A 21,195-nucleotide genomic window follows, 5' to 3' on the forward strand; every position below is an offset into this window, starting at 1 on the left:
TAAACCAGCTTCTGTTGAATGACTCTCTTGATATGTGAGAACTTTGCCTCATGAAAGGGTATGATATTTTTGAAATATGTATATATATTTTTTAATGTTTATTTATTTTTGGGACAAAGAGAGAAAGCACGAGCAGGTGAGGGGCAGAGAGAGAGGGAGACACAGAATCGGAAGCAGCTCCAGGCTCCGAGCTGTCAGCACAGAGCCCGACGCGGGGCTCCAACTCACCAACCGAGAGATCATGACCTAAGCTGAAGTCGGACACTCAACCGACTGAGCCCCCCAGGCGTCCCGAAATATATTTTAAAAAAATCAATTAAAAGTGCTTATATGCACATGTCACCCTTAATCTCTTAGCCAGTGAGTTTTTGGTATTTCCTAATACGGAAATGTCCTGCACTGTCTGGGTTAAGTCATGATGTATTGAATTCATTGTTGGATTCAGCCTGCCGATAAATTATTCAGACATTTGTCTTTGTTGCAAAAGGGATGGTTGTCCTCTCCTTTCTTGTCTTGTGCCCTCGTCCCCCAGCTCTGTTATAGGAGAATCCAGCAATTTCCCACCCATCTATGTCTACACCCTGGAACGACCGCGTGATCCAGGAACCATCTGATGGCAGTGTGCTGGTTCTCACCCATACGTTCGGAAGATCTGGAACTGTTTCTTATTTTCTATAGTTATTGTTCTTTTAAAGTTTTCTTGGTAAAAATTAAACATAGAGATGTCATGCAACCCAGAAATTCCACTTGTGGGTACTTACCTGAAGAAAATGAGAACACTGATTCCAAAAGATACACGTACCCCATGATCACGGCAGCACCATTTACGATGGCCGAGATACGGCAGCCGCCCAAATGTCCTCCATAGGCGAACGGATAAAGAAGATGGGTGTGTATGCAATGGAATATTACCTGGCCATAAAAAGAGTGAAATCTTGCCACTCGTGACAACGTGGGTGGACCTAGAGTGTATTATGATAACTGAAAGACAGAGAAAGACAAGCACCATTTGATTTCACTCATATGTGGAATCTAAAAAACAAAACAAATGAAGAAACAAACCACGAAGCAAAACACGAAGTCATAAATACAGAGAACAAACTGGTGGTTCCCAGACAGGGGGAGGCGGGAGGGGGTTGGGCAGAAGAGGGGAAGGGGGTTGAGCTGTGCCAACTTCCGGTTATAAAATGAATAAGTCACGGGATGGGAAGTACAGGTAATACAGCCCATAATCCTGTAACAACCCTGTGCCGTGACAGGTGGTGGTGAGCATTCTGTAGGGTACAGCTGCTGAATCACGACAGTGTACCCTTGAACCCAATAGCATTATGTCAACTGTTCCTCAATTAAACATTTTTTACAAATTTTGTTCAAGTTTTCCTTTTAGCCAATATTGGTAATCGATCTTTTTCTAGAAATGTTCCGTTCCATCTATATTTGAAAAACTTAAGGGGCGCCTGGGTGGCTCAGTCGGTTAAGCGTCCCGACTTCGGCTCAGTTCGTGATCTCGCGGCTCGTGGGTTCGAGCCCCGCGTCAGGCTCTGAGCTGACAGCTCGGAGCCGGGAGCCTGCTTCGGATTCTGTGTCTCCCTCTCTCTGACCCTCCCCTGTTCACTCTGTGTCTCTCTCTGTCTCAAAAATAAACATTAAAAAAAATAATAGTAAATAAATAAACGAAAACTTAATATCATACATAAATTGTCATGTACATATAACATTTATATATAACTGGGCACATATATAAACATGTGTATATATCGTTATATGTAAACTTTGTTATTTGAAAATCCCTGTTTCTGTGGCTCTGTACGTTAACGTCAGTGGCAAACAAGTTTCTTTCCACCTCTGCTGCCTTCGCCCAGACCACGACCCGGGGGAAATCTCTGTCGTACCATCCAGGGCAGAGCCACGCACTCACAGGCACATGACGCTTGAAGCCCCAGGACCTCCCGGTGGTAGCGATTGCCCTCAAGTTCCTGAAAGATGACCTAGAGGGTCACGGGCCGCATTTTGCAGACAGCATGGAATTGGATCGGAAAGTAACTTACTGATGGTTTTCTGTCAATATTGACTAGGTGACGTGACCAGCGAGTTTTCATTTCTCATCCTTTGTGGAGTTTGGGTGCTGCCCCGCAGTATGAACTGGCAGGCTGCCCCTGTGCCCTCTTATCTCCTTCCTCAGGTTGAAAAGAGCCCCCCCATCATGTGTGCTGGTCCCCAAATGTGATGGGCTGTTCAGGTGCAGAAGCCCGAACCCCGCCCCGGCCTGCACCTCACCCTCCGCCATCCCCGCTCATCCCCAGACACACAAGGCCAGGAAGGACCCAGGCAGACTGTTCCCTGCTTTATTTCTTTATTGCTGGAGGGGGAGGGGCTCAGAGCAGGAGACCCCAGGCTGGGCCCCCCCCCCCCCCAGGAGCCTAGGGGCTGGACAAACAGGTCCGGCAGGTCCGGTTCCTCCTGAGTCCCCTGACGGGGCTGGAAGGGGTGTCATCCTCTCTGGGCCCTGAAACGGACCAGGGCTCCCCTGTGATTCCTGGGGAGCCTGTCGGACCCTCCCGGCCCCTCCCAGCCTGGGGGTGAGGGACGGCCTCTCCACCTCAGGCTGAGTGCTGGTCACCCCACGCCCTTGCCCAGAAGAGCCCATGGGGACGTCCGCGTGGGGGCTCGACCAGGACACAGGAACGACATCTCACAAAGGCCATTCGAGAGAGTGGACACACAGCCAGCCCGGCCCCCGCGGTCAGCAGGAGAGACGCCGAGTTCCAGCCATTCCCGCAGAGGGGCCAGGGCCCGACAGAGGGGAGCTGGGGGTCCCCCGGGACGCCCCCCACCCATGCACGTGCCCAGGACGTGGGGGCAGGGCTGCTACGTTACCCCAGGAGGCGGGTCGGGCAGGAGCTCACCTACCTAGACGCGGCACTGCTCTGCGGGAGGAGAGAGAGCCGGGGGGAGAGGTCACAGGTCGCCGGGGCAGCCCTGGGCCCAGAGGGGTGGGAGGGGGACCCCGCCTCAGGGGCTCTGCACCCCCTCCCCAACCCGGGAATGGGGACCAATGATGAAGGATGACGCTGTTCTGATTTCTACAGAACCACTGATGGGTCCCAGAGCTGGGACAGCAAGCCCAGGAGGGGGCGACCGAGGGCAGAGCTAACCCTTCCCCTGGGTCAGGTCCAGGATGGTCCGGATGTGCACAGGCAGAGTCTGGAGGGCTCTGTCGAATTTCTCCATGACCTTGTTGTCGGCCTTCAGGGTCCTGGCTGGGGGGGCGTGGAGGGGGGGGCAGTGGGTCAGTCCCTGGGCCGCGGGGCTTTGATGACACTGGGGAGCCCGAGGTCCCCCCCGTCCAGAGAGAAAGTGCAGGAAGGACACACTGGTGTCCTGAGGTCAGCTCCCGGGGTGGCCTCCGGGGCTCAGCCCCCCTGCCCTCCAGCTTCCCTGCCCCTCCCCCGGCCCAGTCCCAGGATAGCACTGGGGGGTCTGCATGGACACAGGACCAGAGGGCCCACAGCCCCCGGGCCGTCAGCTGTCCTGCCGCATCAGGACACCGTGAGTCAACTGGCCAGGGAGCATCCTCCTGGCCCAGCACCCACGGTCCCCTCGGGAGCCCTGGGAGAGAGCACCTGAGAACAATGGTAGGGTTCCCCGTGTGGACGATTCCCCATCGGATCACACCCCAGGACCTTTGCTAATGTGAGCCATGGAGGCCAGGAGGCAGCCCTGCTCCCTTCCACCGGGGCCCCCGGGGTGCTCACGAGCCACGCCTTGGAGGGTGGCCCCGTGGCGGCTACGCACCCAGGTACTGGCACATCATGCCGTTCTCCATGCCAGGTGCTGGGGCCTCCATGCAGAAAAACATGTAGTGGGTGTAGTCAGTGTCCAGCACGGAGATCTTTCTTTCCCCCTGGTCTGGAGAAGAGGCCGGAACAGACCTGAGATCTGGCCCACGACCCCCCTCGCCACCTCGGGCCTCCCCTTCACCTGCTGTGCATTTCCACGGCCCACACCTGGCAGGGACCCCGTGGGGGGCCCTCCGAGCGGCCCTGGCTGCGCCGGACCGGCACCCCCTGCACTTGGGCCGAGACCGTGGGCATGTCTTTCAAAATCCGCACGGCAGCAAAGCCTTCTGGGATTTTCTGCCCTGCTTGGCCCAAGGCTCGTCCCCACTTCTGGCTGTGCCCTTCATCCTTTCGGATATTCGTGCACACGCTCAGGCGCTAAGACCCAGGTGACCCCCCCCCCCAATTCCTGTGACAGGTGCCCAGGTCCTGTGAGCGATGACAAAATAATCCAGAACCGAAGCCCCACTGGAGTCGCGGCTCTACGTGGACATCAATGGGCAGAAGGAAATGGAGAATTATCGCAGTGGGTAGGGCCGTGATGTCTGTTTTTCAAAGGTGGGGAGCCAACGGGAGCGTGTGGGGACCCCAAGTCTGTGGGGCCGTGGGCCTGGCAGGGCTCGGAGCAGGACAGCGGCGGGTGGGCAAGCAGTGACCCTGCTGGGCACCGCCCAGCTCTTCGGAGGCTCCCGTCACCTTCCCAGGATGACCCGAGGTCCTGCTGGAAAGCCTGCTCATAGCTTAAGAACGGGAGGTGCTGGGGTGGGTGCTCGGTGGCCGTCCTTGGTGGCAGAGGAGGGCTGGAAGCTAGGGGGTGGGCCCGGGGCCCGCCCCGGATGAGGCCTCTAGGCCCAGGAGACAGGGCCCGGGCAGAAAGGCTGGAGTTGAGGCCCAGAACGTTCCAGAAGTAGGTTCCAGGATTGACCGGCAAATCCACAGGGTGTTTGCCCACTGGTCTGGTCTATTTGGGTATTTTTAAGGAGCCACAGGCCGCTGGTCCCTGAGCAGGGGAGTTGCCGCAGGCCTGCCCTCAGGCGTTCCCTGCGAGGACCGAACCTGCCCGGGTTCGCAGGGAACCAGATGCCTCTCCGCCGTCTTCCTACCTGAGCAGGGAGCCAAGGGGCCTGGAGGAGACTGAGCCTCAGAGAGGGGGGGCTGGTCCCCAGGCCTCATCCACCCCCCTCCCCGGGAGTGCCCTTTGCGATGTAGGGTAGGAGAAGCTGGGCCTGGCGTTCAGGGCAGGCCACACACCCGTCTGACTCTTCCCTGCCGTCAGGACGTGGCAGGGGCCGGGGGTGGGGGGTTCAGAGCGGGAGGGAGCACTCTGTCCACGGGCACCTAAGGGGGGCTGACCAGGGGGTGGCCCCACGGGCACGGGGTGGGGGCACTTACAGTCGACCGTGAACACGGCTGGGTCCTCAGTCTTCTGGGCCATGATGGTCCCCTCGATGCATGCGTGGTTTTCCCTGAAAAGCCAGAGCGGTGGGGGTCACCCCTGAACCCCAGTGGAGGGACAGGAGCTGGGCTCCAGGAAGCGTCCACAGACCCTGAGGACACCCAGCCCTGGGCCGGCTGTGAGCAAGGCCATGAGGTGTTGGCCCAAATGTGAGTGGCCCTGTGGCCTTGAGCAGGTGACTCGGACAAGGTGACAATGGGGTAGACGAAGCCAGCCCAGAAAGCTGCTGGGGGTGGGGGGCGGGGGCTAGCTCAGAACTGACCCCGTCCGCGGGGGGATTGGTCACAGCGCCTCTAAGGATCTCATCACCGATCACAGTGAGAATTCCTTGGGTCCCCGGCCCTCTCTCCAGGGCAGACGGGGCTCGTGGCAGCAACCGCCCAGGCCCCCAGGGCCCCAGCCCCAGCTGACCGGCCGGCCTCCACGCGGGCCTCTCTGCTCACTGCCCTGCGGCCGCCCTGTGTGATCGGCCCGTCGGCCCAGAGCCCTGGGTGGGGGCTCCGAGGCCACTGGGGACCACCCCCACGGAGCCAGCTCCTGTCAGGACACTGCCCGCCCGCCCGCCCGCCCTGGGCCCAGGCCCTCGCCGGCCCCCAGCCCGGGGGCCTCGGTCACCCACCATTTGCGCAGAATGATCTCCAGGTCGTCCCGGGGCGTGGGTCTCAGCTCCTGGACGTACACTCTCAGAGGGGCGGTCTCCGAGTCCAGGAGGGAGATGTCGCTGGCCGCCATGGCCATGGAGTGCCACGTCCCAGCCACCTGGGGAGGGGGCCTGAGCTGCCATCGGGGGCGGGGAGGCGGCCCCGGCCCCACAGCGGTCTCTCCTTCCGACCCGCCTGCTGGTTTGTCCCCTACACTCCGGGGTTTCTCGAGTGGGATCGCGATTGTGGTGCGTCAGGACTCAGGGCACATCTGAGGACCTCCTACCGTGTGCCAACACCCCAAGGGGTTCTTGCATATTTGCAATAGCTGCCCTCTCCCCCCAGCGCTGTCCTGGGTGAGCTCCTTTTCGGAGTGTGGCAGAGTCACGGGTGACTCCGCCCGGGAGTGAGAGGGAAACAGGCAGGTGGTCGGAGCCAGCATTTGGGGGGACAAAGGCCTGGCCTAGCTCTATGCCTCGTCTGGTCTTCCCTTAGATTTCCGCAGTCAGGCCTTCCTGCCCTCTGTAGGCCCCCAGCACCCACCCCGCACGCCCACACCTGTCTTATATCCAGGTCCTCCATGGTCGGGGGGACGGTGGCGGCCTGGAGGCCACACACGAGGGCCAGACCCAGGGCGAGCAGGAGGCACTTCATGGCTGCGGCTCGGGTGGCGCTGAGCTCCCGGGACTGAGGAAGGCCAGGCCGCGGGCTCAGGCCCTTATACGGGGGCCGGGGGCCTGCAAGTCAGGACCTCTGGGACCCCAGCCATGCGGTTCCCCGAATGCCCCGTGGCTTATCCTCAAGGTCCCGAGGACATCATCTTCCAGGACAGCCTGAGGCCCTCTTCCGGTGCCACCGACTCCCCCACTCCAGTCCAAACAGGAAGGTCCCTGTGTCCCTGAGGCCTGGACGGTTCCTGGTAGGCCCCAGAGGGGTAGGTCTGGGGTGTGGGTCCAGGCTGGTCGCCAGCGCCAGGAACACTTCCCAGGTCGCAATCTTGGGCAACGACAGGTCAGAGTCAGCACTGAGGACAGCTGTGTCCTGGAAGGTGGGCCCCGGGGCTCCACCAATGGCCAGAGATCCCTATGCCAGCCCCTGGGTCTGTAGACATCATGCCCGTGGGTGGCTGACTGTCGAGCACAAGGGGCCCACCTTGTCACATTCCTGGTCCCCTCCCTGTGTGATGCCCAGTTCACACCGTTGTTCTGAGCTTGCGTGCCCTTGGGCCGGACATGGCCACGTGCTCTGTTGTGCTCCGTGAGGACCCCACAGCCACCTCGCTCCTGCGTGGCCACCTGGGCTCACAGGTCATCATTCTGGGGGCAAAGGCTGCAGTCCTAGATGTTTGGGCAGGCTAGTGGCATACAGAGTGCACAGAGGACCCTGCCCCCTCCCAAAGCCACCCCTCAGGCAGGTTCTAGGTGCCCCTGAAGCACGGGCAGTCAGCTCACCTTCGCTCCCTCTGCGGGTCTGGGGGTGGGGTGGAGGCTGTCATGGGAGTGGGAATTCAGGTAGGCAGAGAGGGGGGCTCAGGCCCCTGGGCCCAGGTGGACAAGTGCATGGCCGGCAAGTTGACCAACTCCAGAGAGGAAGGTGGACATGGGGACGCGGTGGGCAGGGAGGGGCAGGGACCTGGGACTTGACACGCTTTCTGATCTTGCTTTTGCTGTCTGTGTAAGTAATACAATTTCTGAATCTAAAAAGGGCTCATTGTTTCTTTACCAGCTGAATCTGTCAGCCTTGCTTGATATGTATATCTGTTACGTCACCAATAACACTAATTAATCCATATTTGTGTAGCAGAAACAATTGTTTCTGCATTTTGAAAGTTACCTGTACTCTACACAGGAAACCTCTGCAGTATTTATCCCAGGGTTGACTGTTTAAGGGGCTCTACTGAGGTAGTGTTGAGATAGCAAAGCTTCCAAAAACAGGTCACACAGCACTATAAATGGTGTTTGAGAAAAGGAGTGATGGATGGTAAATAAATGGATGGATGGATGGATGGATGGATTGATGGTGGATGGATGGTTGGATGGATGGTTGGATGGATGGATTGATGGTTAGTGGATGGATGGTAAATAAATGGATGGATGGATGGATGGATGGATGGATTGATGGTGGATGGATGGTTGGATGGATGGATTGATGGTTAGTGGATGGATGGTAAATAAATGGATGGATGGATGGATGGATTGATGGTGGATGGGTGGTTGGATGGTAAGTGGATAGATGGATGGTAGAAAAATGGACGAATGGCTTCCTTAACTCCTATTGGACAGGACATTTAGCTTCTCGTTCTCACAATTCCTCCAACTCTCCAAGGTGCTTTCGTGTCCTTTGTCACTTTTGACACCTCCCAGCCAGCTTCCTCTGCAGATGTCAAGAACGAGATCTAATGTGCCAAGTGCCTGACCTATATTTACCCACAGTTAGTGGCCAAGGCTGGCCTAGAGTCCAGGGCTGTTGAGGTCAGCCAGAAGCAGGTTCTGGAACAAACATCACTTCCAGCTCGCAGGGCCCTCCTAGACCCGGTGTGGGGCCATCCGCCTGAACCCAGAGTGAGCCCAACACCTGCCAGATTCTGCAGAGTCCTCAGGCACTTCCTCATAATGGGTCTTTGTGTCTTGCTGGCTCCATTTTTGGCCCCTTCTGAGACTTCCCAGTAACCCTGAGTGACAGCTGGATCTGATCATTAACTGAGTAGGGCAGGAAGGAGGTGAACACCAATTCAGTCTCAGGGCTGCAAGTGGTAATTAGGGCTTTCAGCTGGAGCTGATAAATATTTACAAGGAGAGAGTCAAAGTAGGACTCAGAGTCCTAAACTGGTCCCTGTTATTCCCAGGCTTTCTCCACTTACCCAGATACGCTTGGTACCCAGAGGACAAACCAGGGGACCCTTCATGTTTTAGGATGATCAAAATTCGATTTTCCCCTCCAAAATTGGATTATGAGCTAGACTAGTCAATGGTTCTTTTTACAGCAAGAACATAGAGATTGTAGGGCAACTCTTGAGTGAAAGAGAAAATTGCAGAGTATTTAGAAAATAAAAATGAACACATAGCACATCAGATTCTGAGGGATCTGGGAAAATCTATTGTCCTAAAGATGATGTTAATAAATGAAAAGAATGAAAAGGAATTGGTTAGCTATACCACTCAAAAATTAGGGGTGAAAACAACATAACCATAATAAAGGATAAAGAAGATAATATTTACATTTCTGCAAACATAAAAGCAGAAATTACTGAACTAGCAAATAGGAAAATGGGAGGGGAGGTGTCTGTGCTGATAGTACAGAGCCTGCTTGGGATTCTCTCTCTCCCTCTCTCTGCCCCTCCCCCACTTGCGCTCTCTTCCTCTCTCTCTTTCTCTCAAAATAGTAAATAAATAATAAAGAAACTTAAAGAAAATAGAAAAACCATTACTTGGTCAAGTGGTGGTTCTTGAAAAATATCAATAAAATGGGGAAGCCATTAGGTGCCTTAGTCAAGAGAAAAAGGAAAAAGAAAAAAATACATCAAATATGGGAAATAACCACAAAAGGAGAAAAAAGTAAAGAACCGTTAGAAGGGAAATTTTTATTTAACTTCACAGAATAAATGAAAAGTTGGATGAAACAGACAGTTTTCTAGAAAAGTGTTTTCTGCCAGAGGAGAGGGAGCCGTGCCCAAAATGCGTGAAGGGGAGTGGGAGGCACAGGCTCCCAGTTACGGAATGAATAAGTCACGGGGATGATAGGTGAAGCATGGGGGACGCATGGGGGACATAGTGATGTTGCAATAGCGTGTATGGTGATAGATGGTGGCCACGCTTGTGGTGAGCACAGCACAACGTGCAGAGATGCTGAATCACGATGTTGTACACCTGACCTGAACCTAACGTAATGTTGTGGGTCAGCTGTGCTTCCAAAAGGAAACACACAGAACAAAACCACTGGGGTTCTGGCACGTGGACAGCCCAGGAGAATGGATGAGAAGCCTCCGAACAGACCAAAATACACATGAGAATCACGAATGTGGGAGAACTCAGTAGTTATAGACGGTTTCGGGAGAACAGGGTGGATAGTTGGAAAATACCGTTTGGGTGCTAACTCATGAATTAAAGCAAATGAATTCTTGATGGAGAAAAGATGAAATATTTTTTAATATGAAATTTATTGTCAAATTGGTTTCCATACAACACCCAGTGCTCATCCCAGCAGGCGCCCTCCTCAATGCCCATCACCCACTTTCCCCTCCCCCCCCACCCCCCAGCAACCCTCAGTTTATTCTCAGTTTTTAAGAGTCTCTTATGGTTGGGCTCTCTCCCTCTCTGTAACTTTTTTCCCCCTTCCCCTCCCCCATGGTCTTCTGTTAAGTTTCTCAGGATCCACATATGAGTGAAAACATATGGTATCTGTCTTTCTCTGCCTGACTTATTTCACTCAGCATAATACCTTCCAGTTCCATCCACGTTGCTACAAAAGGCCAGATTTCATTCTTTCTCATTGCCACGTAGTATTCCATTGTGTATATAAACCATAATTTCTTTATCCATTCATCAGTTGATGGACACTTAGGCTCTTTCCAGAATTTGGCTATTGTTGAAAGTGCTGCTATAAACATTGGGGTACAAGTGCTCCTTTGCATCAGCACTCCTGTATCCCTTGGGTCAATTCCTAGCAGTGCTATTGCTGGGTCATAGGGTAGGTCTATTTTTAATTTTTTGAGGAACCTCCGCACTGTTTTCCAGAGTGGCTGCACCAGATTGCATTCCCACCAACAGTGCAAGAGGGTTCCCGTTTCTCCACATCTTCTCCAGCATCTGTAGTCTTCCGATTTGTTCATTTTAGCCACGCTGTGTGAGGTGATATCTCAGTGTAGTTTTGATTTGTATTTCCCTGATGAGGAGTGATGTTGAGCACAAAAGATGAAATATTGAACGTTCAGGAATTCAACTTTAGAATATGAAAAGACTCCCTAAAGTTGATCAAAGCCCTGTGACGGTGATCGGAAGCCACAAAAGGAAACGCCGGTGAGTTTAGCCACATAGAGGAAACACATTAAAATGACACCACTAGCCAAGCAAGAAAAGCAATGATAAACTGAGGAAAATTATGTTTAACTCTTTTCACTGATGGCACAAATAAAATCTAATTTCCTTAATACATAAACAGCTCCTACGAATCAATAGAGAAATACCAAGAACTCAATAGACAAAAGATATGATTTGCTCCTTCACAGAAGAGTATTTTGAATTAAGTAAACACGAGAATGAAATCTATTAGAATATGTGGACACAGCTCAAGCAGCACTTTGAAGGGAATTTGTGACACTGATGCTTGTTATTAGACTGCCGGAGACCAGCTCCAGCAACCAGGGGTTCCCGAAGGAAGAACGGTGTCGGTGAAAATAAAACAAAACTAAAATAAAAACGGACAGAGTCAACAGCAGTGTGTTGAACTGGCCAATTTATTGCAGTAAACGTGGCATTATATATGCTAGTGATTTCCTCGTAACGTACGTCATCTATGTTTTTCTAACATTACCCAATTCTAAAATTGTTCCATTGTATAATCACCCAGTAAGGAACAACATGATTGTTTTATCATAACGTTCCCTCCTTCCCTTTGCTTGTTGATTAATTTCTTCTATTGTTTTTATTATGTATCTATGTTTATCTATAATTTATAAAGTATTTGCTTTGCTGTTTTCATGAAAGTTCATTTATCTCTCAACACCTCAAGTGGAACAGTTACAGGACACGACCTCTTAGTTGTTTCCCTGGACCATTCGTGGTTTTGAAGAACAAAAGCGTTCGCCTGGGTCCGAGGTGCCAGGAAGGGGGCCAAGAGGGCCTTAGAAACCCACGCCTTATACGTTCTCAGAGAGACAATGCACCTAGGAACCAATGAACCATTCTGTACTTTAACCGACTAGGTTCAGTCATCATCTGGAACGCCTCCTGGGGGCCGAGTGGGCCCAGGGGTCAGAGTGACCTGTGTCCACAGATACACTCCTTAGTTACCGGAGTGGGGCTTTCGGATCCATATGTCTCTGCTTCGTTGGCCGCCTTTGCTGGCAAATGCATGAGCCTATCCTTCCTGTAAGTAGAGGAGTCTCCATGGGGAATGGCAAGGGCTAGATGTAAGGCCGCACAATTTCTTGCGGAACTTTATTTTCTTTCCTAATGGTTCTTTTCCCAGAGGGCCTGTCGAGGGCGATTCCCCAACAGGCAATACCCCAGGTACTTTTAAGGCCAAATTACCTAAAAGCGGGAGTGTAAGAAGCTTCACTGTCGGCGGGCCACCCTGCAGTCACCAATCCGTCCACAGCCCGGGCCCTGCCACTCAGGCTGGGATAGCTCGGCTTCCAGAATTAGACCACATAACATGCTCAATTTAAAAATCTAAGTCTGTAGCTTAAGTAACTAGGAGAACAAGTCAAAACCAGTGTAAGCAAGAGGAAAGAAATGATAGTAATAGCAAAAATCGATGACATGGAAAACAGAAAACCAATATGGAAAATTAACCCAAATCAGGTTTGGTCTTTGAAAAGATGAGGAAAATGGATAAACCTCTAGCCAGACTAATCAGGAAAACTCAGATAGCTGGCGTATATCACTATTAGGGATGAAGAATGTGACACCAGCACAGATCCTATGGACTCTAGAAGAATATCAAGGGAGCGTTTTGAGTAACTTTATGGAAATAATTTTGATAACTTGGACGATTGCATAAATTCCTGGAAAGATGCAAAGTATCAAAGCTTGTTAGAGAAGCAATGCATAGCCAGAATTGACGTAGATCTATTGCAGAAATTGAATTTATAGATAAAAATCTCCCCCACCATCAAAATCTCAAACCACAGTTGGTTTCACTGTTAAATTCTGCTAAACATTTAAGAAAGCAGTAACGTGAATCTTGCAAAAACTCTTCCAGAAACCACAAGCCGAGGGGTGACTCCCCAACTCACGTTATGAGGCTCGCACCACAGAGTCCAGCTGGCTGTGTGCCATTCACTAGAGAAGACTTAAGTCTCCTTCGAGTTGAAATGCCACTCTCACCTTCCATTAAATCTCTCCACAAATTTCCCGCCAGTCTACTTTGCTCCACTGACCTTTTCATTTATTCCAATGACAACAGGAGTCCTTCCCTGTCCCTCGTCCTCGTGACTGTGCGTGGCAAGAGGTTGGCTCCGCTGTCCCCAGCCCCCTCCTTCCTTCCCTGGTACCAGATCGCTCTAAATGAGTCCTCGATCAAACCCACGCCTAAAGTTCCATCTGTTTCAAATTGGATTCCAGCTGATAAGAACACCCATATTGTCACCAACACAAATGTTACTACTAGGCTGATGTTAAGATTTCTTTTTCCCTAGAATATAGTCCACACAAGATTGAGTACGAGTAAGTGGGGCTCTGTCGCAGGGACGAGACCCCCGGGTAGGCACACAGCACAGTGAACATGGGGTGACCAGAGAGTGTGGCATCCGGCCAAGATTTCTCGATGAGGCTACTCACTCCATCAGTGTCCATGTTCCCTAATATTGGAACTGACCACGCCTCATGGCAGATTGATCTCCATATGGCATTAAAAGATGTCACTGGCAAAAAAAAAAAAAAAAAGTTGGGAATTTTTCTCTGAAATGGTCAATTTATAGAAGCTAGATTCATTTGTTTCTGCTTGTTTATCATTTTATGGCTTGCTGCCTTTCAGTTTTTATTTTTGTCTCACATTTAAAATATTTAAGGTATGAACTGGTTCGAAACTTAAAATTGCATGAAAAGCTGCGCCCGCCAATTTGTTGCCTGCACACCTGCGTTCCTCGCGGTAGATCACTAACTCACTGATGTGTGCTCCTTCCTGAGCGTCTTCTCACGGGTTCCTGCGTACGTGCTCATGGCCGTCCTTTCCCACGCAGAAGTTAGCACGTAACGGCAGACGCTGGAAACCTCCCCGCGTCCATTTAGAGAATTTACAGGAAGGAGTTTTAACAGACTTCACCACCTACAGTGAAGCCATTCCCCTTCGCCTTCTGTTATCTGAACATAGTTTGTTCAGAGATGTCTTCTGGGTATGAAATTCACCCCGATGCCCCCCTGTTAGATCCCAGGGGCGACTCTGCCATTCAGGGGCTTCGTGCTGATGCGTGGGGTGTCCTGGGTGGCTGTGTGCATTGACGCCGGGCCGGCTGACCCATCGGGCAGGTGGATCGGGAGGCGTACCTGGTGCCCGCCCCCTGCGCGGTCGTAGGGGTGAACTGGCCATCTGTGAACACAGAGCAGGGAGGAGCCCCTTGGTGCCGTGCAAGGGCACTATTCCTGGTAGGGCTTTCTGTCACTGTGCTGTCTCTGCCAGTCTCTGTCACGTGTGAGGTAATGGAGCTGCCCACTGCTGACCTTCTGTCCCTGAAGCACCTGTCTGTCCCCTCCTGATGCTGGTGGCCGGGCCGGGGAGCGGGCGGGGGCTCTGCACCTATCGGTCTGTCTGCCTGTCTGTCTGCCTGGCGGAGGGACCTGTCTACTTTTTCTCTGGTCTTCTTCGATTTATTTTGGATGCTTGCATTTGCTGTGGAAGTCATCCATTTGGGGTTTCAAGTATATTAGGCTAGAACCAAATAGCCAAATCCCTTATGATTCTTTTAATGAAACTTCTCCCGATCTGTGGTCATTGATTGTTCTGGAGTTTGTGGTTTTTCCCGGCTATTTCTGACAGGTGAGCTAACTGAACGGGTGCAGCCTCACCCCGCCCTCACCGTGGGGCGCAGGCACCTTTATTTTCCTCACTTTAATGCTTTCTTTCTAACTTGAGTTGATTGTAGATTCATTTATTTTAGCTTCTTTCACCTAACTACCGTAAGGATTAAGGACTCCTCCCGGCCCATCGATTCTGATACTTTGCACGTATTTGACAAATTTTGCACAAGCAGGTTCTCCTGTTTTGTTGATGAGAAACCTGGCCTCCCCCCCCCAGATGCTGCCCGGGTCCCACCTGGAGACCCCAGAAGTGCCAGCAGAGCCCGTGTCCCCACACACTCCCAATGACACACTTTGAGGAGCAGAGGTCATGCGGCTTTATTTAGAATCTTCAGAGAGCAGGTGCCCGGCCCCCAAGCACAGGGACCAGGAAGGAGGAAGGGGATGGGAGCAGGTCTCTGGCTTCCTCTTTGAGAGGACAAGGAGATGTCTGCCTTCTGGAGGAGGGGATGGAAAGGTCTGCTTGCTCCTGTGTGGGAGGGGAGCAATGAGGTCATGAACACAGACGAAGGCAGAGCAGCGTGCTGCTGGGGACAGGGGACTGGGTGGGGCCAAGGACATCCCCCTTAGTAACATGGCACCAGGCCTGCAACTTCTCAGCTTTCAATGCCACCCAGCCACGACCCAACCCCCTCCCTGTCCAGTTCCCCCCCCACCTCCTTCAAACAACAACCTGACCCCCAAAGAAAGCACGAGGTCCCAGAGTGGGGCACATGCCTGGACCTAAGAGGCTCTAGGACAGAGCCGGGCACTTGACTGGCATTGCCAGCCCGGCCCCCGCGGTCAGCAGGAGAGACGCCGGGTTCCAGCCATTCCCGCAGAGGGGCCAGAGCCCGACAGAGGGGAGCTGGGGGTCCCCCGGGACGCCCCCCACCCGTGCACGTGCCCAGGACGTGGGGGCAGGGCTGCTACGTTACCCCAGGAGGCGGGTCGGGCAGGAGCTCACCTACCTAGACGCGGCACTGCTCTGCGGGAGGAGAGAGAGCAGGGGGCGAGAGGTCACAGGTCGCCGGGGCAGCCCTGGGCCCAGAGGGGTGGGAGGGGGACCCCGCCTCAGGGGCTCTGCACCCCCTCCCCAACCCGGGAATGGGGACCAATGATGAAGGATGATGCTGTCCTGATTTCTACAGAACCACTGATGGGTCCCAAAGCTGGGACAGCAATCCCAGGAGGGGGCGACCGAGGGCAGAGCTAACCCTTCCCCTGGGTCAGGTCCAGGATGGTCCGGATGTGCACGGGCAGAGTCTGGAGGGCTCTGTCGAATTTCTCCATGACCTCGTTGTCGGCCTTCAGGGTCCTGGCTGTGGGGGGCGGTGGGTCAGTCCCTGGGCCGTGGGGCTTTGACGGCCTCGGGGAGCCCCGTCCAGGGAGCCAGAGCAGGAAGGACACACTGGCGTCCTGAGGTCAGCCCCCGGGGTGGCCTCCGGGGCTCAGCCCCCCTGCCCTCCAGGGTCCCCTCCCCGCCGTCCCAGGACGGCGCCAGGGGCCCTGCAGGGACACGAGGCCAGGGTCCCCGTCCCGGGGCGGCTGGGGCTCGCCCGCAGGGCTGATGTGCTGGCCAAGAACGCGTCTCTAACCGCACACAAAGCGCTTCATTCAGGCAAAGCGGCCACGTCTCAGCCTCCTGCTTCCAGATCTTACCGGCCTGCGTTCCATTCAGAACGTGACAGATTTAATGGTGCTTTTGTGGAACATCACCCCCAACCAAAGCTTCTACTTAGCAGTCATCCTCTGGCCGAGGCAGGAACACTAAGCCCAGCCCCTCGGCCTGGATCCTGGATCCCCGATTCCCGAGGCAATGTCAGGGGACTTGGCCCCCACCGGGGGTCCTCAGCCCGCCCCCCCCCACGCAGGGGGACCCCGGGCCTGCTCAGTGACATACTCAGGCACTGGCACACGAGGTTCTGCCCGGGGGCGTCGGTGTTCTCCAGGCAGAGGAACAGGTAGTTCTCGTAGTCGGTGTCCAGCACGATGACCTCGTTTTCATCCAGATCTGGGGAGAGAAGAGCCCAAGGGGAGACGAAGTCCTGTCCAGCAGGAGCCCCCTGCGGGTGTGGTTCCTTGTCCTGCAGCTCCCAGGGTGCTGCCCACGTGCAAGCGTGGCCATCGGCAGCAGGAAGTGGAAAGTGGGGAGCACAGAGCCGGGTGTGTCCCCTAGGCCAGGCGTGTCATGGGTCAGGTGGCGGGGACAGAACAGTCAGACGCGCACACAGCGGTCGGAGCTGTGCCCGGGGCTGTGAGCAGGAGAGCTCCTGACCAAGCACTCAGGCTTGGCAGCTCGGCAGGGAGGGGCCGGAGGTAGGGGTGAGGTGGGGGTGAGGCATGAAGGAAAGAGAGAGAGGAGGAGGGTCAGGGTGGCGCAGAGCAAATCTTCAGCGCGAGAGAAAAATAGAATTTGCCGACCGAAAACCCACAAGAAGTGTCTGTGCCTCCTTTGTTTAAATTTTAGCACTTAGCTCTCCATTTGTGGTTTTTTGTAATTCACAAAAGCCTCTAAATGTTGCAGTTAGTGATAGAGAATTCGGTACAAGATCCTTAACCCCCCCCCCCCCCCCACTCCAGCAGAGTCCGGGAGCTCAGCTGCACACTGACCACAGTCGTGGGGTCGGAAACTCTCCCTGCCCCGGTTCTGTGGTCGGGCTGGGTAACCACGCCTGAAAGGCTCATGGCTCGGGGCGTGGACAGACCCACGGGTCAGCACCCCACCGGCCACTCCGGGCAGCCCCGAGAGTGGGACCGGACCCGCACTCTCCCACCTCATCCCCGCCTGCAAGGACAGCCACCACCCAGGGACAGTCGTGACCAGCCTTGCCACTCGCACCCGGCCCTCGGGGACACTTACAGTTGATGTTGAACTTGGCCGCACACTCCGTTTTCTCTGCTAAGACCTTCTTCTCAACACACCTGTTGTCCTCCCTAAAAGGTGGTAACACTGAACTTGAGTTGTCCTCTCTGTGATCCCTCATGGCAGGAACCGCCCAGGCCCCCAGGGCCCCAGCCCCCAGCTGACCGGCCGGCCTCCACGCGGGCCTCTCTGCTCACTGCCCTGCGGCCGCCCTGTGTGATCGGCCCGTCGGCCCAGAGCCCTGGGTGGGGGCTCCGAGGCCACTGGGGACCACCCCCACGGATCCAGCTCCTGTCAGGACACTGCCTGCCCGCCCGCCCGCCCGCCCTGGGCCCAGGCCCTCGCCGGCCCCCAGCCCGGGGGCCTCGGTCACCCACCATTTGCGCAGAATGATCTCCAGGTCGTCCCGGGGCGTGGGTCTCAGCTCCTGGATGTACACTCTCAGAGGGGCGGTCTCCGAGTCCAGGAGGGAGATGTCGCTGGCCGCCATGGCCATGGAGTGCCACGTCCCAGCCACCTGGGGAGGGGGCCTGAGCTGCCATCGGGGGCGGGGAGGCGGCCCCGGCCCCACAGCGTGCTCTCCCTCCCACCCCGGCCGGGGGGCCCGGTCTAAGTGCGGTGGCAGCCAGTGAGCTCTGGGCGACCCCCCCGCCACCGACCAGACGCCCCTCTGGGAGCCCCCACACTTGAAATGACATCTTAGGTTCCCAGGTGGCCTTAAAGGACAGGTTGTGCAAGTTCTGTGGAACCATCTGGACCTTGGGCAAGCGAAGGAAAGCTGCCCTGAGGACAGGGTGCGGGGGGGGGGGGGGGGGGGGCGGTGGTGCTCCCAGCGTCCTGGCTTCCACCCACACTCTTCAGACGGCCGAGGCCCCGCCCCCCGCCCACCCTGCAGCTCACCACCCCCTCCCCCAGCCGTCCTCAGACCTTCTGCAGGTCTAGGCCATCCATGGTCAGGGGGATGGTGGCGGCCTGGAGGCCACACACGAGGGCCAGGCCCAGGGCGAGCGGGAGGCACTTCATGGCTGCGGCTGTGGTGGCGCTGAGCTCCCGGGACTGAGGAAGGCCAGGCCGCCGGCCTGGGCCCTTATAGGGGGGCTGGGGGCCTGCGAGCCCTGTGGTTCTCCGAATTCCCCGTGGCTCATCCCCAGGCCCTCAGGGGGCTTCCTCCACCCGCACAATGGGAGGCTTTCTTCCTGCGGAGCGAGTGGGAACGGGACGGTCCCTGTGTCCCTGGACGGTTCCTGGTAGGCCCCCGAGGGGGCAGGGTCCGGGGTGTGGGTCCAGACTGGTCGCCAGTATCGGGAACACTTCCTGGGTCGTGCTCTCTGAGGACAGCTGAGCCTGCCACCTCTGTGCTCCCCAGCTCTGTGCCATTTGGCAGCCGGGACCCAGGCGGCACCCCCATTGGGAACCCGGGGTCACCACGCTGTGTCCAAACGACCTTGACAACTTCACCCTGGAACGACCTCCCTTTTGTGTCCCCAGCAGCATCTGGGTGACTGCAGCCCGCACAGAGGCTTGTCAGTGGGCACAACCACGGAGACGGGTCTCCCTGCCCCCCATCACCCACTCAGCTACCAAGGAAGGAGATTCTAATGCAGATACCACCCCAGTGTCTTCCCTGTAAGGCAGAAGGGATGACCCTGGAGCTTGTTGTGCATTTTGGGGGAAGCAGTTCTGGACCTAGAGGGCTCCCTGAAATCTGCTGGAGAACTTCTCAAGACGGTGCTAGTCCTGGGCCCATCCAGACCCACTGAGGCAGGGATGGCCCTGCCTTGCCCGTGTGCAGGACGAGCCCCGGATGTGGATATGGGTACGGGCGGCCACTGAGGCGTGCTCACGCGTGGTAACTGCCACGTGTGGTCACAGCACGTTGCTTTGTTTAAAATACCATGCTAGCAGAGTGCAGACTCCTCTCATTACAGAGGCCAGGGAGGCATGTCTGGGGTTGGCCCTGGAATGTTCCGCCAGAGACAGAAGGAAAGTGACAGGTCTGTCTGTGGAGCCCGGATGGCTGTGAAGCTGAGCGTCGGGTCCAGGGGGCTCACCCGCCACCCAGTCTCCTCCGCACACGTGAGTGTTTGTAACATTTGAAATAAAAAACGCAACCCATGATCACTCCTACGTGACCGGCTGGTGAGTATTCACTGAGAGGACGGAGTCCCCAGATCAAAATGGATTCCAGTCCCCAGGGTCCTGTCACTTCTCACTCTGGTCCCTGAGCTCTGGCAGCTCCAAACCCCTTCCCTGATCCCTGGTTCTGGCCAACCCCATCTCCGCACAGCCACCCCGGCCCCCGTGTCCCCACCCGGTGGCTCAGCTCACGCAGGAGGGTGCCCTCTGCACACCAGACAAGGCGGCTCAGGAGGCGACTCTGTGTGCAGGGACTTGGGCCAGCCCGGGGACCCAAGGCAGGAGCTGTTCTCAAGTCTAAAGGGGGGGCTTTGCCAGGGGAGACCATTCAGCCCGAGATGCAGCCCTGGGCCCCTGGGGGTGAGTGTGCCCGTGTGTGTGTGTGTCTGCCGGGAGCCAGAGCAGTGGGTAGCTCACCTCAGTGACCCCTGTGGCCACAGTCCAGCGTCCGGAGGCCCAGGGCAGCCTGCTGACCGGGCTCTTGCGAGGGTGGGGCTGGGGGCGTCCCCGCCTGCCCGCTGCCCCCGTTCCCGCACATTCTCAAGCCTGATTATCCGGATCCAGTGAATTCTGTGAGCTGCAGTCATCTGATTGAATTTGACTTCCGCCTCGATTACCTGGCTTGTTCCTGGCGTCTGTGCTCGATCACCCCGATCGGCCCAGATGCTCACAGGAGGAACGTGGCCCCCACGGCGGCTGCAGCCCACGGTCTGTACCAGAGCCGGCATCTGGGGCCGGGGCTGTCAGGACCCAGGGAAATGAAACGTGAAGGGCGACGGAAAGCCTGAAAACCTCACCTGACCCAGAACATCCGCCCGCAGGGGCCCCCACGAGTCCACACACGCGCGTGGTCACAGCAGCACCGGCCACACCCGCGGACACACGCCACGGCGGGGGGAGCCTCGGAAACGTCACGGTCCACCACGTGCGAGAAGCCAGACACGAGAGGCCGCCCGCGGAATGATTCCTCGCCTACGAAGGTCGGGGACAGAGCGCAGATCCAGAGTGTCGGGGCTCGGGGAGGGGGGCTGGGGTCTCCTTTGGGGCGATGAACACATTCTGTGACCAGAGACAGGTGGTGGCTGCACAGCATCGTGAGTGTCCCAAATGCCACTGGATTGTTCATTTCCATGGCTCATTTTATGTTGTGTGACTGTCACCTCAATAAAAGACCAAGGACGAAATCCATCTGTCTGGACTTGCGAGATGGAGTGGCAGGTGCACTGGGGCAGTGCTGGAGAATTTTCCAGAATTCTCCAGAATTTTCCAGAACGGAGCGCAGCCATCAGTGCTCAGGCCGGGTGTAAGAGGAGGACTCTGCCTCCGAGCAGCCGCTGCTGAGGACCAGCAGGAGAAGCCGAAGGTGCAGGGCATCTGCTGGGGGCTGGAGGGAAGGTGCGGGTCAGGGAACAGGCGGGCCCCACAGGAAGTGCGGTTTACAGGACTCAGTGAAGATCTCGCTGTTCCGCCCCATCTCACCGGTGACTGTCCTCCCTGGGACACTCCTGGGTCTGGGCCTCCCTGCAAGCCACTGTCCAGCCTT

General features: G+C 55.8%; 2 protein-coding genes across 3 annotated transcripts; both read right to left on the bottom strand.

Moving 5' to 3' along the window:
• Positions 1-3,150: 3,150 nt before the first annotated feature.
• LOC123592759 (beta-lactoglobulin-2) lies at positions 3,151-6,590 on the bottom strand. The gene is made up of 5 exons (XM_045468093.1): positions 6,495-6,590; positions 5,915-6,054; positions 5,232-5,305; positions 3,796-3,909; positions 3,151-3,260 (listed from the first exon to the last, which is right to left on the bottom strand). Exons 1-5 carry the CDS (start codon positions 6,588-6,590, stop codon positions 3,151-3,153), a joined length of 534 nt encoding a protein of 177 aa, XP_045324049.1.
• An 8,383-nt stretch (positions 6,591-14,973) lies between these two features.
• Positions 14,974-18,696, bottom strand: LOC123592660 (beta-lactoglobulin-1). Of its 2 annotated transcripts, none has more exons than XM_045467969.1 (7): positions 18,444-18,696; positions 17,894-18,033; positions 17,514-17,587; positions 16,554-16,664; positions 15,872-15,972; positions 15,618-15,642; positions 14,974-15,140 (listed from the first exon to the last, which is right to left on the bottom strand). In XM_045467969.1, the coding sequence occupies exons 1-6, from the start codon at positions 18,537-18,539 to the stop codon at positions 15,622-15,624; spliced, it is 543 nt and encodes a 180-aa protein (XP_045323925.1). In that variant the 5' UTR covers positions 18,540-18,696; the 3' UTR covers positions 14,974-15,140; positions 15,618-15,621. The 2 variants fall into 2 exon arrangements, with proteins under 2 accessions (XP_045323925.1, XP_045323924.1); XM_045467968.1 differs by having other exon boundaries at positions 15,622-15,642; positions 18,444-18,693.
• Between the last annotated feature and the right edge of the window lie 2,499 nt (positions 18,697-21,195).

Source organism: Leopardus geoffroyi, chromosome D4 (assembly GCF_018350155.1).
Source record: "Leopardus geoffroyi isolate Oge1 chromosome D4, O.geoffroyi_Oge1_pat1.0, whole genome shotgun sequence".
NCBI lineage: Eukaryota > Metazoa > Chordata > Mammalia > Carnivora > Felidae > Leopardus > Leopardus geoffroyi.